General features: G+C 41.5%; 1 protein-coding gene across 3 annotated transcripts in view; it reads right to left on the bottom strand.

Moving 5' to 3' along the window:
- Window positions 1-19,402, bottom strand: part of poc1b (POC1 centriolar protein B) — a 78,548-nt gene that overhangs the window by 48,709 nt on the left and 10,437 nt on the right. Inside the window, exons 11-12 of one of the 3 annotated variants that reach the window (XM_082539220.1) lie at window positions 12,790-12,879; window positions 12,466-12,705 (exon numbers count right to left, since the gene is read on the bottom strand). The exons of the other annotated variants lie outside the window; for them this stretch is intronic. Of the exons in view, the coding sequence (XP_082395346.1) occupies window positions 12,526-12,705; window positions 12,790-12,879 (270 nt within the window). The 3' untranslated portion in view covers window positions 12,466-12,525. Of the gene's footprint in view, window positions 1-12,465; window positions 12,706-12,789; window positions 12,880-19,402 lie in introns of those variants that run through there. 3 annotated transcript variants of the gene reach the window in all.

Genomic DNA, 19,402 nt, shown 5'->3' with positions numbered 1-19,402 from the left:
TTTCTAAGAATAACTAACTGTGGAGAGGAAATAAATGGGCAACTTCCCTTCATTAGGCTCACTTATGAGTCCATATATAGCTGGTCACAAGGGGACTTGCAACCAAAAAGGTGGCATGTGGACAAAATGAGGACATCTATGCTTTTGCTCAAATTAAACAGTTTTATAGACTCTTTTTAATACGGCATTTGTTCATAGATCATGAATTCTATGACACTGGAAGGCTAAATTTGAGGATGTTCTAAAAGAACTCTGAAAAGCAGTTTTAAATTACTGCTATAAAAATGTGGAAACCATGACGCCATGAGTAACTTTAGATCCCAATTTTGTTGAATAACACACACTAAAAATAAATTATAGTTTGGATGTGCCTGCTGTTATGTCACAGAACCCGATTTCAACTATAAGACCACCTCACCACCTTACCATCCCAAGAGATTTTCATTTCTTCTCTCCCTTGCATTACTGAATCTCAGCAACAACAAAATTCCTGAAATATCACAGAAGACAACTAAGTTGTCCCATTAATTTTGAACTTCTGGAAAAAAAAAAAGGGGGGGGGGGGCACTTTTAAGAATTATAACAATGTTTGGACAAACAGTTTATGCAAACTTTTTATAAAACCCCTTGAAATGATGCCCCAAAATCTGCACTTTAATCGCATATTGATTGTTTAATTTGGAATCTGCTGGAGCACAGAGAAAAACCAAAAACATTGGTACTGTGTCCCATAATTGCACTATAGACTATAAGTTCAACAAGCAGCTCAGCAAGCAGTTAATTTAACATCTGTGTTATAGCTGAGAACATCAAACACTGGAATCTGAAAACACCAAAATGGATGAAAAGCCAAGTAAAAAAAAATATGAGAAAACTAAGAAACATTTTCTAAGACGCTTCATAGCATCACTTAAACTTCAGCAGTTACATATTGCTTGCATGTAATCATGCCACATATCCCACTATATATCCTTTTACATCTTAGAAAGTCAACTATGCAGTTGAAAGTTAGAAACCCTGGAGCACTGAATGCTAAAAGCATCATACTGCTAAACACAATTCACACAACTATTACAACTGACGTTTCAAAAGCTACAACTCGCACAGAAACAGCATCGATGAATGTCCACGAGAAAGATTTGATTGAACTGCCTTGCCACATAAATGCCTGCTAATCAGCTTTAGCTCTTAAGCTAATACCAAAAGGACTGCAAAAGCACCTGTGGGAAAGGCATTTGCCATTCAGAACAACCTCACAGCTAATTGCTCATAGTCTCGTTGTAAAACAATGCAACCTCTCAGACTATAGTGGCGACCTAACCTTTCCTATGTTCCCACACATACTGTGTGCTAAGCCTCCACAAAATACTTAAGCGTCTTTAACCAAAATCCCTGCATCTAAACTGTGGCAAACAATTAAAGAAAAATAATAAGATAAATAATACAGTAAAACACACAATTCAACAATATCACTAATAATCACTCTAAAGAAACCACACAGTCACAGCTTTTAGCACAAAAGCTTCATTATGTTTCCTTGCTGTTTGGGTTTAAATTTGATTAAGGCATGACTTTCTCAAAGGATCAAACAGGTATCCCCCCAAAGTCTGGAGACAAAGAGCCAAACAATCATGTGCAACGTGACTGCTGCGAGTGAAAAACTTTGTAGCAAAACGTGACCGGAACGGACGGCAGCAAAAGTTGAGTTAGAATCATCCTGATTACTGGACAAATCCCTGAACCATTTGTCTCTCTGAGGTTTTAATGGAAATCTAATCCATTTCCATTTTTTTAACATGTTTTCTGAGTGAATTCTGGAGTCAGTGCTTGTTTTCCTAAAAACACCCACTATTTTGCACTGTAGTGTGCATGATTAAAGACATTCTACCTCACATTATTTGATTAGACAGAAGTGGGGGGAAAAATGTCAATGTATAATGTGCGTGAAGATGACTTAAGAGGAAACTGGACTTATGCAACAGATGTGAATGCTCAATGTATGAAATGTCCATGGAAGACTGAGAAAAAAAACCCAGACATGTGTAGAACAGTAGTACATGGAATAGTTTATAACAGAAGTATTTATAACAGAAGTATTAAGATCTGAGATTAGGTCTGGAAAAGAAAGAGGAAGAGAAGGGTTACATCAAACAATAAAAGCCCATTATTGGCATCAGGGCAACTGTGGCCAGACTAGGGGGATCCACTTATCCCTCTCCTGGGAGCAGAGAGATGAATGACTTCCTCACAGGTGGACTATGAGCTTAACAGGAGGGGGGTAGCAGTGAGAGATGGTGGGGTTTAACCTGGGAGTGACGAGGTATTGGGTTACAGCTGCACCTCCGGAGAGAAACCGTGACCAGTGGCTTTCTCATCTCACAGGAAATGGATTTATTTTCTGAGCCCTTTCCATTAATCCTCCCTTGCAGACATATGCATGGGTGTGCAAAAAATTGCACAGGGGTTCGCATATACAGAGTAATGCGCATACACACCCATGTGTGAATAAAAGACTGGCGCACAGCCACTTTTACAAACATGTCATTCCAAGTTTTAGAATGTTTCCGAAGAACTAGTGACGTTTGTTAGGAATCACTACACTTCCACTGCAGGGATCAAGCTCCAGGTGAATTATTTTTTCCACCAAAAAGTCCTGAACTGAAAGTCCTTATGTGTAGGGCTGATTCTGAGTCGTGCAGTAGCCAGCTTACAACATTTTAGTCATTTCTGCAATAGCTGGTGAAAACCAGTTTACTTACTGAGGTATACTGCATAATTGTGTGTGAGAGAAACAGAGAGAAAGTTATAGCAGTAGAATGAGCAACTAAGTTATCTAAGAGGATGAGGCATTAATGAAAACAGAAAGGTAAATAAGAAAATGTTCTACTGGTATATTTTATAAACCACCCTAGAAGGTACATTTTCTTTGAGACTGTTGTAAACAAAATCAGGCTTCACAAAAACACACCATACTGATTCAGTTAGAGCATTATATTGGGTTTTATCTAAGCAGCCAGTGCCTAACACATTTAAAACTCAATTTCTTAGAGTCCATTCAAAGCACAGTCCTGTTTTAGCTAACCTTGCCCCTAGTCACTCAAGGTCGGCAGGTAGGCCTCTCAATGGGAAGAAGAAAGAAAAAAAGAAAAGAATATAAAAAACTGTTCAGGAGAAGAAGAAAAAAAAAATCAATGTCCACTTTTTCTGCAAGCCTAGATGAGTTATACAGAAATAGACTCGGCCAGCAGCAGAGCCATGAGGCGTCTGATCTGCCTACACAGTTCACCAGGCCACATCCTCTCTGCCTCCACTCAGGGAGAAAATAGCATCAACGTGCAACACAGCCAAACATTAAGGTAGCCTGTTATTTCCACAGACATATGCACTGGTTCTCTTAAATGGGTTAGCTGCAGTTGAGTCCACCACTGTTAGATGAACTTAAATATATTAGATACATTTGTAGCCTGTATTTTCAGTTAAAGCAAATGTGTGAGTGCACATTAGATTCAAGTCAAAGTATATTTCTAAAAATCAGAAATTATTAAACTTTAAATCAATTTTAAATCAAAATACCAATACAATAATCACCTACAACATTAAAACTACCCACTTGATACATCTAGTGAAAAAACATTTTTCACTAGTCTGTGCATCAGCACATTGGTAGTGGATTGCTTGTTCCTCGCATTCCAGGGACACCTGACCAGATCAAGTGACAGCTGTATAGATTCCAGTTCATGGCCTTAAGTTTTTGTTAATTTCCCTAAAGCTGTTTTACAATGTCTTGCTGCTGCCGTAGACAGTGTGCTGGTCAAAGCAATACCAATGTCAAGGAAAACCCACATGAATGCCTGGACCCAAGGTTTCCCAGCAAAACACTGCACTGCAATAAAATATATTCAACAAACTGTGAATGAATCCTTCCCTATTTAGAATTAGCAAGTTTGGAATTATTAAAAAACAAACAAAAAATAAACATAAAGCCTAATAAAAAGTGTAATTAAAGTGCAACTAATGTTTCAATATGTGTTTCCTTCTCCCTTCTGGCCAGATTCTCATTGGAAGGATGACATCATTATCAAATTTGTCCTTCTTTGTCTCATCCAAGTTCTATTTTTATCTCTCACCTTAGCCTCCATTTAATTCTCACAACAAGCAGGAAAATAAAATGCAACACATCTTTGCCTTTCAGGTGTCCTGGTAATACTTGTAATAGACCTCACAGTCTATTCTTAGCTTACTGCAAGGACCGACTGTCAGCACATTCCTACCAGTGGCACCTGAGGATACTGGTGTAACCTTCAGAGAGCATTAAGAGAGCAGAGAGTTAGTCAAACGTGAAGAACTGTTTGAGGTAGGTGGCAGAAAATAAGATGTTTCAAATGACAAAAATGAAAGTTCAGAAATAGTTGTATTGTCCTTGTGGAAAAATGACAATTATAGAATTACAGTTAATTTAATAATAGCAATTTGTACTACATGGATTCTACACAAAATCACCCTTGAAAACGATTATACTGAGAGCAGATATAAACTAGCAATTTACAGATGTTGGCATTGGAAGTAACAGGTTTGTGCAGGGAGTCATCTTTTTAAAAATGGATCTATATCCAGGATGTAGTTGTGCTGTATTGGTATCATACCTTCATCGTACAAATTCATCTTGAACAAAATTAGCCGCATAACACGGTGCACAACCATATTATGAGTTGTTTCATAGTTTGTCCACCAGAGGGCACTCTGCAATGTTCGTGTTGGCAAAAGGTTAAGAAAGCCACAAACAAAACAACCAGCTGATCCAAACAGTGTTGGCAAGTCAACCCAGCGGTTACATTTCTTTGGAGGTGAACCTCAGGTTACGTAGAAGACAACGGCGTAGGGTACAGTGTTCCGGTTATAGTGCAAGTTACAACGTAGATCTGACACAGAAGTGAAAAAATCCAATCAGAAGGACACCTTATTTAATTCAGATGATAAACGGACTTCCCAGTCCGTTCCCGACCCTTCTACCCCTGTCCCTAGTTCTGCTGTCTTTGACAGGTTCGAGCCAGTTTCCATGCTCTGCCTGCAGGAGTTGGTTGCTCACATGAAGCCCTCAGGTTCCCCTTATGATGCTCTCCCTCCTCGATTTTTCAAAGAGGTTTTTCTCACTATAGCATCAGCTGTACAATCCATTGTAAATAGTAGTCTGTCCTCTGGTGTTGTACCTGTCAATCTCAAACATGCAGTGATTCAGCCTCTACTCAAAAAACCTGCTCTTGATCCTGATATTATTGCGAATTACAGACCTATTTCCAAACTGCCTTTTATCTCAAAGATTCTTGAAAAGGTAGTTTACAAGCAATTAATGTCCTTCCTAGAAGAACACGGTATTTTAGAAGTTTTCCAATCTGGTTTTAAAGCTTTACATAGTACTGAATCTGCCCTTTTAAGAGTTTTTAATGATGTGTTTTTGGCAAATGACTCAGGTGACTGTGTTATTATTGTGCTGTTAGATTTAACTGCTGCTTTTGATACAGTGGATCATAATATTTTAATTTCCCGTTTAGAGCAGTTGGTGGGTATGCGGAGTACCGCACTGCAGTGGCTCAGATCCTATTTGGCAGAGCGAACTTTCTCTGTGAAACTAGGGGAGTTTGTATCCTCTACTGCTTCTCTTCAATGTGGGGTTCCACAGGGTTCAGTTTTAGGCCCGCTTCTTTTCTCTCTATATCTCCTACCCCTTGGGTCTATTTTCAGGAAACATGGGATTTCTTTCCACTGCTACGCCGATGACTCCCAGATTTATTTCCCACTTAAAAAGATAAATGGCTTCTCAGTAGACCCGCTGCTCAGATGCCTTGATGAAATAAGGACTTGGATGGCTTTGAACTTTTTACATTTTAATGAACAGAAAACAGAAGTGATGGTTTTTGGTGGCGCTTCTGAGGCCACTATTATAGATCTTGGTTCACTGGCACAGTATGTTAAACCAGTCATCACTAATCTGGGAGTTAAAATAGAGGCAAATCTTAAACTTGAAAGCCAGGTCAGAGCTGTTGTAAGATCTAGCTTTTTTCATTTGAGGGAATTAGCCAAAATAAAGCCTATCTTATCGAAACAGCATTTTCAGACAGTAATCCATGCCTTTGTTACTTCTAGGCTGGATTATTGTAACGCACTTTATTTTGGGGTTAGTGATGCGTCCATTAGGCGCCTGCAGGTTGTGCAAAATGCTGAAGCACGTCTTTTAACTGGAACAAAAAAGTTTGAGCACATTACCCCTATTTTAATTTCACTCCACTGGCTACCTGTACATTTTAGGATTGTTTTTAAAATTCTCTTATTTGCTTTTAAATCTCTTAATGGCCTGGCCCCCCCCCTACCTCTCGGAGCTACTACAACCATATACACCTGCCCGTTCCCTTAGGTCCGCCAATCAGCAGCTCCTTAAGGTACCGAAAACTAAGTATAAATTTAAAGGTGATCGTGCTTTTGCTGTAGCTGCTCCAAAGTTGTGGAATGATCTGCCCTTGCATGTTAGGCAGGCCTCTTCTCTCTCTGAATTTAAAAGTCTTCTTAAAACATATTTATTCGCTGAAGCCTTTGGCATTGATTAGAGGGGTTGACTCAATTTGTTTTAACATGTTTCAATTTATTGTATCTATTTATTTTATCGTATATTTTATCGTTTATCGTATCTCATTTTAATTTTCTTTACGTATGCTATTAACATGTACAGCACTTTGTGAAACTCTGGTTTTATGTTAAAGTGCTTTAGAAATAAAGTTGGTATGGTATGGTATGGTATAAATAAATGATCTACAAGAAAAACCTTTTGCCCTGGTAAGAATCTGAAAAGTCAGTGCCTCGAAAAAAAATGAAACTGTCAATAAAATAAACCTAAAGTAAGTCTAAATACCAAGTAATCGATAATGTCCCAAGCAATATCTAACAATGAAAAATCTTATGCAATTAGTAACACAGATATCAAACTTACTCACTAAACTCCTATGACACATACCGCAACTAAATGACCCATCCAATCAATGAAAAGCACACAGAGCTGAAAATTATCTGACGTAAGAGTACAAAGACATATATTTAAAAAAAAGAAGAAAAAAAAAAGTATGTTGATTTCTTCATTGAAACCTACAGGAGGCAAAGTGTCAAAAAAAAGTTCACATTGTAAGAGTAAAGTGTTAATGTCTGTACATGCTCAGCCACATAGTGATTCACATAGTGTGGCACTATGTGAATCACTATCTGTCAAACTGCTCATGTTGGAAAACAACTGTTTGACAAACAGCAGTAAACTGATCATTACATAAGTAGACAGGTTTTAGAGAACGTCAAGTTAAAGCGTGAGCAGACCGTTTACACAGTGGCCTTTTTGACAAAAGCATGTAAATGCTATCCGTAATTGTGGTTATGCAACATATTTAATCTAAGAAACAGAGAAGCAACACCATTTTTATACACAGCAATCAAGAGTTACAAAAAAATGTTTCTTTGTTTGGAGGACACCACAAAGTGCTTCCTGTAAGTCGGTGTTGCGCAAGGTTGAGATTAAAGGCAAGCAGAAAAAGGAAAGAGGGAGGAGGGAAAGAGGAGAGGAGGGGAAAAAGACAGATGTGAACTTGAAGAGAGAACCTTGTGAATTAGTAATAAGGCTTGCCTTTCTCTTGTATTTTTGATGAGGAGGATCAAGTTTTGGGACACTTACATGCAAGCATCGGATAGACTGGAAGCGCCATGGGGAGTCTCGCAGCATTATGTGACGTGTACAGTGTCTGAAGAAGGGGTTCCGCTGTGACTGCATGGAGTCGTCATATGCTCAGGAAGCCTTAAGTAATATTTCACTTGCACAGACTGTGCTCCACTCTGTGAGCTGCATTAGGGAAACTGCTGCCCATATTTGGCCTCTCAAGGCTAAATATGTGACTCCTTAATTTTATGACTATTAATGGTTTACTGACTAGAAGACAGAACAGCATTTAAAAACAAAACATATAAATTAATAAATAAAATAAAAATTAATAAACACAAAACAGGTCAGTATACGATTTTAAATCTTTTTAGCTCATCTCTTAAGAGGAATGCTCCTGTATACATTATGTATTTAAAAACACTGGACACTGGTTTCATTTTAAACACAGTGCTAGTTTACATATGAATAGTGCTTTGTAAAAATGTGAAAACTGCAACCTAAGGGGCAAAAATTTGCACACCTGTAAAGTTCTTAAATTACATAAAATCACACAAATCAAATAATCATTACATGTAAATTTATATTAGGTGCATAAATGTTCTATATTCCTGCATTTTTATCAGTATATCCCTTCATAACCATGTGAGTAAAAGACAGTGTGAACCAAACAGACTATGGGAGGATATAGTATGAATGAAAGTGCTTGGACCAAGTGTACAAGAGCACGTTTGCCCAAGTGCAGCAGTGTGTATTTGTGTGTGGGTATGTGTGAATGTGAGGCTGTTATGCAGCCTCTGGGAGTCTGTGTCCTGGTGGAAAGTGAACCCCTCCTCCACCCATTACTATCTTTAGCTCATTTCCGTCGTGTCTTGTCACTCGTGTTCTCCTCTACAGCACTTAAATCTGGTATCTAAACCTCCGGGCCATCCAATATCCTGTACTTCCCCTGCACAGAAAGCCAGAGAGGACTGTAGAGAGGCAGGGTCTTCTGTGTTCTATGCAATCACACAAATGCACATGGCCAACATGTTGAGAATTGACAGATGTTCCTTATAAATTAACATACTATCAATACTGCACACTTATTCACATAGAAGTGTACCATACATGGCTACAAAAGAGGCACATTCCCACACAGATGGTAGGCGGCCTGTTAGTAGAGGACACCTTGTCTGTTTAAACTGGTATTGCTAACGTCTGCAGGAACACTAGAATTGGCACAAGTAACCAAATCAAACCTTCTGCTTTCGATTAACTAATAATAGGGGTGGGGGGAAAAAATCGATACTGTGTAGTATCGTGATATTTTGTTTGCTAATAATGTATCGATACAGGGACAGCAGAAATCGATATTTTGTTACAAAAAAAGTTTTTGTGCTCTGACTTCAGAGCATGTTGATCAGCTCCTTTTTCTGAGCAAGAATCCTGACATTCCTTCACTGTCCAAATGTGTTTAACTTGTTTTTTGGCAGCAATAAACATGACAGTTTACTTATTTTAATTTAAGACATGTTTTATTTTAATTAAGTTTAAAACTTTTTTATTTAATGTAAAATTATATTTTGTTTTAATTTACTTTCAAATTCTTCAGTTGCTGAATGGGCTGCATAGTTTTCATAAATTGCATAGTTCAGAATAGCTATACCAGATGGCTGCATTCAGTTAAGTTGGACTAGACTGTAATACAAACCGTTCAGTTTGTCAACAATAAAACTGACTGAAATGAGAGAAAGACTGAGTGCGAGACTTTGATATTAGATAAAATGAATATTGATAAAGTTTACCTTTATGTACAGAATCTGAATATCGCAGATATTTAAAAAAGAAATCGCAATAATATCGTATCGTGCATTAAGTATTGTGATAATATCGTATCGTGGGATGTATGGTGATTCCCACCTCTAACTAATAAAACATTTGCCATTCATTGTATTTCTTTTACTGCTGACTGGAATCTGTTCAATGGGATGGTAAAACTCTCCATGTAATATCTTGCGCTGTATTTCCACTTAACTATAAGAGACGCAAGGAGGGACTGTGCTACATTTAAAGAAACGTAGAAATATACAGCTGCACCATGCAAGGTAGTTGCATGGTGCAGCTGTATATTTCAAACAACAAAACCAGAGGCCTCTTAGTGACCTCTCTAAAAAAATGTTTTGTTGGCTTAACTTAAAAAAATTGAGGTAACAATTTCCACTCAGCTTTTTAAGTTACAAATTTTGCATATTATTAAGTAAATCTAGCAAGAAATTTTTAGGTTTGGCTAACTCAACTGGTTCAACAAACCAACATGATTTACTTTGACCTCTAAAAGCATAATTAAGTTTAAGCAACCTAATATTAATTTAGAATTCCTGGTAATATTGAGTTGACAAATTACATTAGTTGAGTTAATCTAACTTACTTTTTTACATATATCCTACTCACAATTATCCATGCAAACATAGCCATTTAAATTATTCCAACTGATGAAACAGTTTATTGCATAACATTTTCGAAGAAATACACTTCTGTGTCATACAACATAAATCAAACATTACAGCAGCCCTGTAATTATAAATGAGTGGGCAAAAACAATGTATTTCAGTACAATTCCTCCACAAACAACCTCAGCAACAAAAGAAAATGTAACATGTTTATTACCTGGACAAGGTTGAATCAGAAGCTAAAACATGCCAATTTACTTCGTTTTTCTTACTCCACAATGGTGTCTACAACTTCTGATTAACTGAACACACCATCCAATCAACAGTGTTTAGTTATTAATAGAAACAAGTAGAGCAGTGGGGCCTGATGACTGACTTTGAGAACCACTATAAAGATTTGTAAAGGTATATTAAATAAAGCAGCAAATATATATTTATAAAATCTTCCAAATAACAATAATTTTAAATCACACCCTTCTAAAATACCTCAGAAAACAAACATTGCAACGTAAGGCAATTTGTTTTTGCAAATCTGCTTATTATTAAACATTAACTTTAACCTATCAACTTGGTAAATATCATAGAATCAAGAAAATTACAAAACATTTTAATATTTAACAACGCAACAATCCAAAGGTAAGGTTATACGCATTATGAACTCTCAAAACTACACTTGTCTAAGACTGCATAAAAAACACAAGCATCAGCACATCTGAATATTGCAACCTAAATTACATTTGTTTTATGACAGAAGTTTGTACTTAAGAGACATTACCCGTGGGCTGGCTTTAAGCCCATCAAGTTCCAGAAACACCTGGAATACCTCTAGAGTGTTCTTTACTTGTTTGGGGTAGCTCAGATTGAGAGCGTATATACAGTGGGGCAAAAAAGTATTTAGTCAGCCACCGATTGTGCAAGTTCCCCCACCTAAAATGATGACAGAGGTCAGTAATTTGCACCAGAGGTACACTTCAACTGTGAGAGACAGAATGTGAAAAAAAAATCCATGAATCCACATGGTAGGATTTGTAAAGAATTTATTCGTAAATCAGGGTGGAAAATAAGTATTTGGTCAATAACAAAAATACAACTCAATACTTTGTAACATAACCTTTGTTGGCAATAACAGAGGTCAAACGTTTACTATAGGTCTTTACCAGGTTTGCACACACAGTAGCTGGTATTTTGGCCCATTCCTCCATGCAGATCTTCTCGAGAGCAGTGATGTTTTGGGGCTGTCGCCGAGCAACACGGACTTTCAACTCCCGCCACAGATTTTCTATGGGGTTGAGGTCTGGAGACTGGCTAGGCCACTCCAGGACTTTCAAATGCTTCTTACGGAGCCACTCCTTTGTTGCCCGGGCGGTGTGTTTTGGATCATTGTCATGTTGGAAGACCCAGCCTCGTTTCATCTTCAAAGTTCTCACTGATGGAAGGAGGTTTTGGCTCAAAATCTCACGATACATAGCCCCATTCATTCTGTCCTTAACACGGATCAGTCGTCCTGTCCCCTTGGCAGAAAAACAGCCCCATAGCATGATGTTTCCACCCCCATGCTTCACAGTAGGTATGGTGTTCTTGGGATGCAACTCAGTATTCTTCTTCCTCCAAACACGACGAGTTGAGTTTATACCAAAAAGTTCTACTTTGGTTTCATCTGACCACATGACATTCTCCCAATCCTCTGCTGTATCATCCATGTGCTCTCTGGCAAACTTCAGACGGGCCTGGACATGCACTGGCTTCAGCAGCGGAACACGTCTGGCACTGCGGGATTTGATTCCCTGCCGTTGTAGTGTGTTACTGATGGTGACCTTTGTTACTTTGGTCCCAGCTCTCTGCAGGTCATTCACCAGGTCCCCCCGTGTGGTTCTGGGATCTTTGCTCACCGTTCTCATGATCATTTTGACCCCACGGGATGAGATCTTGCGTGGAGCCCCAGATCGAGGGAGATTATCAGTGGTCTTGTATGTCTTCCATTTTCTGATGATTGCTCCCACAGTTGATTTTTTCACACCAAGCTGCTTGCCTATTGTAGATTCACTCTTCCCAGTCTGGTGCAGGTCTACAATACTTTTCCTGGTGTCCTTCGAAAGCTCTTTGGTCTTGGCCATGGCGGAGTTTGGAGTCTGACTGTTTGAGGCTGTGGACAGGTGTCTTTTATACAGAAAAGCTTCTTACAGAAGAAGTTACAGGTCTGTGAGAGCCAGAGATTTTCCTTGTTTGAGGTGACCAAATACTTATTTTCCACCCTAATTTACGAATAAATTCTTTACAAATCCTACCATGTGGATTCATGGATTTTTTTTTCACATTCTGTCTCTCACAGTTGAAGTGTACCTCTGGTGCAAATTACTGACCTCTGTCATCATTTTAAGTGGGGGAATTTGCACAATCGGTAGCTGACTAAATACTTTTTTGCCCCACTGTAAGTCCCATCATTAAGGCACACGCTCTGGGCACATCAAGGTCTTCCAGGACAGCTGTTCCTTCAATCACAATTTTAGCGACGGCTGGAAGAGACACTGCTGCACGTCTGGTGACTACGATCTTTACCACTTCTTCTGGGAACTGTTCTTCACCATCCTGGCAAGTAGGTTAAAAAGAAACATGTCGGTATTTTATGTGCTATTTAAAAATATAACACAAAACAATGTGATATTTACCTACCAGCTGTTCTCTGAAGAGATCCTCTTCTTTCTCTTTCAGATACACCATCAGGCAACGGAATGCGACCTCTCTTCTTGTTTCCACCGAACTCTGGAGAATAAAAAAAGTTTACTAGGCGAAAAGTCAAACATATTACATTTATAGGACTAGCGTTTTGCTAATTATTGATTTCATTTTTGTTTTTAACAAATACCCCTCCTTGAATCGCTACCTTATCGTGGTGGAGGGGTTTGTGTGTCACAGGGATCCCAGGGGCTATGTTGTCTGGGGGCTTTTGCCCCCTGGTAGGGTCTCCCATGGCAAATTGGCCCTGGGTGAGGTACCAGACAAAGAGCGATTCATAAGACCCTTATGAAAAGGACATCGAGGGAACAGTTTACCCTGCCCGGGATAGGGTTACCGGGGCCCCGCCCTGGAGCCAGGCCCGGGGAGGGTGCCCGAGGGCGAGCGTCTGGTGGCCGGGCCTTAGTCCATGGGGCCCGGCCGGGCACAGCCCGAAGAGGAGACATGGGCCCATCCTCCCGCAGGCCCACCACCCGCAGGAGGCGCCATAGGGGTCGGGTGCATTGTGTGCCGGGTGGCGGCCAGGAGCGGAGGCCCTGGCGGACTGACCCCCGGCTGCCAAGACTGGCAATAGGGACATGGAATGTCACCTCTCTGGTGGGGAAGGTGCCTGAGTTAGTGCGTGAGGTTGAGAGGTACCGCCTAGATATAGTCGGGCTCACCTCTACACATGGCTTGGGCTCTGGAACCAGTCTCCTGGAGAGGGGCTGGACTCTGTCTCAGTCTGGAGTTGCCCCTGGTGAGAGGCGGCAGGCTGGAGTGGGTATCCTAATATCCCCTCGGCTTGCTGCCGGTACGTTGGGGTTTTTCCCGGTGGACGAGAGGGTTTGTTCCCTGCGCCTTAGGGTCGGGGAACGGGTCCTGACTGTCATCTGCGCTTATGCGCCGATTGGCAGTTCAGAGTACCCAGCCTTCTTAGAGTCCCTGGGGGGGGGGGGGGGGGGGGGGGTGCTGGAGGGTGCTCCACCTGGAGACTCTGTTGTCCTGCTGGGAGACTTCAATGCTCACGTGGGTAACGACAGCGAGACCTGGAGGGGCGTGATTGGGAGGAACGGCCTCCCTGATCTGAACCCGAGCGGTGCTCTGTTATTGGACTTCTGTGCTAATCACAGTTTGGCCATAATGAACACCCTGTTCGAACATAAGAGTGTCCATAAGTGCACGTGGCACCAGGATGCTCTAGGCCGTAGGTCGATGATCGATTTTGTAATCGTATCAGCAGACCTGCGACCATATGTTCTGGACACTCGGGTAAAGAGAGGGGCTGAGCTGTCAACTGATCACCACCTGGTGGTGAGTTGGATCAGGTGGCGGGGGAAGACGCTGGACAGACCTGGTGCACCTAAACGCGTAGTGAGGGTGTGCTGGGAACGTCTAGCAGAGGCCCCAGTCCGCGAGATCTTCAACGCACACCTCCGGCAGAGCTTCAACAGCATTCCGAGGGAGACTGGGGACATTGAGTCCGAATGGACCATGTTCAGCGTCTCCATTGCCGAAGCTGCTGCATTGAGCTGTGGCCGCAAGGTGGTTGGTGCCTGCCGTGGTGGTAATCCCCGAACCAAATGGTGGACACCAGAGGTGAAGGGAGCCACCAGGCTGAAGAAGGAGTCCTATCGGGCTTGGTTAGCCTGTGGGACTCCGGAGGCAGCCGACAGGTATCGACAGGCCAAGCGGAATGCGGCTCGGGCAGTGGCTGAAGCAAAAACTCGGGTGTGGGAGGAGTTCGGAGAGGCCATGGAAAAAGACTTTCGGACTGCCTCGAAGAGATTCTGGCAAACCGTCAGACGTCTCAGGAGGGGAAAGCGGTGCTCTACCTGCACTGTGTATAGTGCTGGCGGAGCGCTGCTGACGTCGACTGAGAAAATTGTCAGGCGGTGGAAGGAATACTTCGAGGACCTCCTTAATCCCACTGACACATCTTCCGAGGAGGAAGCAGAGTCTGGGGAGGAGGGGAATGACCCGCCAATTTCCGGGGGCGAGGTCACTGAGGCAGTTAAACAACTCCTTGGTGGCAGAGCCCCTGGTGTTGATGAGGTCCGCCCCGAGTTCCTGAAGGCTCTGGACGTTGTAGGGCTGTCCTGGTTGACACGCCTCTGCAATGTTGCGTGGAGATCAGGGGCAGTACCTGTGGACTGGCAGACCGGGGTGGTGGTCCCCATCTTCAAGAAAGGGGACTGGAGGGTGTGTTCCAACTACAGGGGGATCACACTCCTCAGCCTCCCTGGGAAAGTCTATGCCAGGGTGCTGGAAAGGAGAGTTCGTCCGTTAGTCGAACCTCGGATACAGGAGGAACAATGCGGTTTTCGTCCTGGTCGCGGAACACTGGACCAGCTCTTTATCCTCTCCAGGATACTTGAGGGTGCATGGGAGTTTGCCCAACCAGTCTACATGTGTTTTGTGGACTTGGAGAAGGCATTCGACCGTGTCCCTCGGGGTGTCCTGTGGGAGGTGTTGCGGGAATATGGGGTGTCTGGCCCATTGCTACGGGCCATTCGATCCCTATACAACCGTTGCAAGAGCTTGGTTCGCATTGCCAGCAATAAGTCGGACTCGTTTCCGGTGGGTGATGGGCTCCGCCAGGGCTGCCCTTTGTCTCCGGTTCTGTTCATAATTTTTATGGACAGGATTTCTAGGCGCAGCCAAGTGGCGGAGGGCTTTCGCTTTGGTGGCCTCAGAATCTCATCTCTGATTTTTGCAGATGATGTGGTTCTGTTGGCTTCATCGGGTGAGGGCCTCCAGCTCGCACTGGAGCGGTTCGCAGCCGAGTGTGAAGCAGCGGGAATGAGGATCAGCACCTCCAAATCTGAGGCCATGGTTCTCAGCCGGAAAAGGGTGGAGTGCCCACTCCGGGTCGGGGATGAGTTCCTGCCCCAAGTGGAGGAGTTCAAGTATCTCGGGGTCTTGTTCGCGAGTGATGGGAGAAGGGAGCCGGAGATCGACAGACGGATTGGGGCTGCAGCTACAGTAATGCGGACGCTGCACCGGTCCGTCGTGGTGAAGAGGGAGCTGAGTGTAAAAGCGAAGCTCTCAATTTACCGGTCGATCTACGTCCCTACCCTCACCTATGGCCACGAGCTGTGGGTAGTGACCGAAAGAACGAGATCGCGGATACAAGCGGCAGAAATGAACTTCCTCCGAAGGGTGGCTGGCCTCTCCCTTAGAGATAGGGTGAGAAGTTCGGCCATCCGGGAGGGGCTCAGAGTAGAGCAGCTGCTGCTCCACATCAAAAGGAGCCAGCTGAGGTGGTTCGGGCATCTGACAAGGATGCCCCCTGGGCGCCTCCTGGGTGAGGTGTTCCAGGCATGTCCCACCGGGACCCAGGACACGCTGGAGAGATTATATCTCTCGGCTGGCCTGGGAACGCCTTGGTATTCCCCCGGATAAGCTGGAGGAGGTGGCTGGGGAGAGGGAGGTCTGGGCCTCTTTGCTTAGGCTGCTGCCCCCGCGACCCGGCCCCGGACAAAGCGGATGAAAATGGATGGATGGATGGATGAATTTTTAACAAATAAACAATTTAATTTTTATAACTTTAATCTGTTACATACTGCCCTGCTTTCAATGCACCCTTTGCTAGCAGTAGGATAAGGTGAGTGAAAGTAAATATAACCTAGATTTGGAGACTATTTCAAACAGTTTTTGTTGAGTTCTATGGATTCAACTATAATAGTTATATGTGAGATATGTGATGCAGAACTGGAAAAAGCCACCTGTGGACAAGTCTTGTAATGATGTGATTAAAACATTAAAAGCTCCTATCTACCCTCTTTAATGTATTTGTGTAACTTGTCTTCCTCATACACGTTTATTGTGCAGTTGATGAAGATACTTGTAACACTCCAAATTATTACCTCAGTTTTTTCTCCTCACATTATTTGTAATATGACCCATACTTACCTTAATGTATTGTCAAGTTACATGTGACATGGAAAGTACCTATTTAAATTTACCCACCTCAGTTTGCAATTATGTGACCAAAAGTTACATTAATGTCTTTTCATCTCACTTATGAGGTGCAAAATACTTATGCATCTGAGTTTTACTTTTTCTCTTCAATCTGAGTTTCCAAGTTACAAATACATCACTATATCCTTGACTCTTACAACAAAGAAAACAGACAAATATATTTTGAGTGATGTTTTCTTTAGCAAATTTTTACTCTGTCCACCTCTGATGTTCACTTTTTCACTCTTCAGTAAAAGATAGCCAACAATGCTCCTGAGATAATGAATTAGATAATTAACTTTTAAGGTGTGTAAGATTATCAATTATATTCTTGCAACATGTTCCTGATGCGCTCAATCTTAATTTTTGCAGCACCGCCTTTTGAAGAGACCAGGGACATTATTCTTGTGGAATACTGGTCCAGTTTTGCCATGAATGTTGTTTCCAAGTTAACAGTGGTGATCCTTTGGAATTCATCATTTATCTGTAAAAAATAAAAAAAAGACATAATTAAAAGCACAATGTGTTAATGTAATGCACAATGTCACAATTATAAGTTATCCTATAAATTATTTAATAAAATCACCTGTGCTGCATCAAAAAGCGCAGGCCATCTACTTCTGAAGTCATTCACAGGTGGTGCCAGATTAACAACTTCCTGTCTGCGATTCGAGAATGTTTTGGCCATTTTTTCACTGATGATCCGATAGTTGTTCCTCTTCTTCACTTCATCAAGAAGTTCCAATCTTTCCTTTTCCAAGCTTTCCTCTGTTTCTCCTTGTGGGTGAGGTGGCAAATAGTTCACCTCAGCCTTTCTTGGCTTTTTGAGATTCTTTGAAGGTGTCTTCTCATGTGCTTGCTTTCTTTTGAGAGAGTTCACATCCAGCTCAGGGCACCCAAGCCCTCTGAGTTTACTTCTGTAATTGCCCATTTTATATTTCAGTCTTTGTTGCCATCCATAGCATCCATTATAGGATCCCGGTTCTTTAAGGCAAGGATGTTGTTGAACAAGTGCTTCAGCTACATCTGCTAATTGTGCAGATGTTGGGTAGGCAACATACTGAAAGATCGTTTCAGCCAGTTTCTCAAGGATGTCTGGAAGAAGTGGAGTAAAGTTAAGTTTAGTTCCATCCTTTTTGAAAGTTTCATTTCCTGAAGCAAGTAAAAGCTCTGTGTCATAAGCAAAGCGAGGAACAGAAAAATTGGTAGGCCAGCGCTGTAAACGCCGACTCAAATGTTCAGGTGAGGAAAGAATGACTATCCTGAGATCCAGATGAGCAACTGGTGCCACAGGACACACTTGATGTCTCTGAGACTGATGTCTCTGAAATTGCTGAAGCATTGACCAAGGTCTCTGATGCAGATTTGAAGGAACTGTCTACATCACTAAATGTCAGAGTAATTGTGAGAGGTTCAATAATCTGAACCACCTTAAGTGTGTCCTTGTCCTTGATATCACCTGTTGATGTCAGAGAAAAATATTCTTCTCCAAAGTCAGCATCCTTATAGTGCAAAGTAAACTTCCCATCAATCTCAAAAGTCTCTTTCACAATAGATTCAAGTTCTTCCACTGTTCCAGGGATTCCATGTGGTAAGTCCAGTTTTCGAATGTTATGCTCTTTGAGTATGATCCGAAGTTTAGCAGGATGAGACATTGAGGTACCTATATAAAAAGGAAAACAAAAAAACAAAACAGAATTTAGCTTTTGAATTTTACTCGTGGTGGAATATACCTCCTACCTCCTTGATAAATGGGTTCGCAAGCTATTCCATGTTTTAAATGAGCAGTAACAATCCCAGTATAGACAAGGCATAAATAGTTCACCTTGGCTATGTCTAAGCCTGTAATGCTTTAAGAGCTGATTCCTTCTTGGTGTTTCAAATTTGCAAATTTTGCAAGTCCAGTGCATTTTGAAATTTATTGCAACTTTTGGTAATGCAAAGACTTATCGAGGCTTTTGAGTAAACAAGTTATTTTAAGTATAAAACCTTCTCTAAAACACTACAATGAAACACTGAAAAGATGAATCCAAAAATAATAAAATAAATCTACAGACTGTAGTTTAAAATTGGAAAAATTGTGTCATATCCATATGTGTGAGAGAATTTTCTTTTTAATTATTTGAAGACCACTGTTGACATGCCACAATACCACACTTCACATTATGCTTACAATTACAGAAGGTAACGAAAGCAATTCGTGTGCACACACACAATTTTGTTTTTTCTTGCTAGGTCAACTAACTTTAACCTCAGGCATATTTCACATTCGAGCTTAAAATATCAATACATTTGATAGAAATACTTTTACTCACATAAATACTCTGGCATAAATTCCCCACATTTCACTCTGTCAGTAATTAGTTACCTCACCCAAGACCGTCGAAACACAAATTTACTCTGACACCATGATAAAAATGCAGGCAGCTGCTGACTGGTTAATTTGAACATATACAGGTTCAAATTGAACATGCTCTGCTGTCTGCAAGGTCTATCAGCTAACCAAATGCACCCTGACAAGTGACAAACTTTAAGTATAAGTGGAAAAATTGACAATGTACTCTCATATTTGCGAGGAACGTTTGCTAGCTAAAAGAAAGCTAGCTAA

The sequence above is a fragment of the Aulonocara stuartgranti genome (genome assembly GCF_965226115.1).
Source record: "Aulonocara stuartgranti genome assembly, chromosome: 7".
Classification (NCBI taxonomy): domain Eukaryota; kingdom Metazoa; phylum Chordata; class Actinopteri; order Cichliformes; family Cichlidae; genus Aulonocara; species Aulonocara stuartgranti.
The sequence above is the reverse complement of the archived record's forward strand: the minus strand, read 5'-3'. Positions and strand labels throughout refer to the sequence as shown.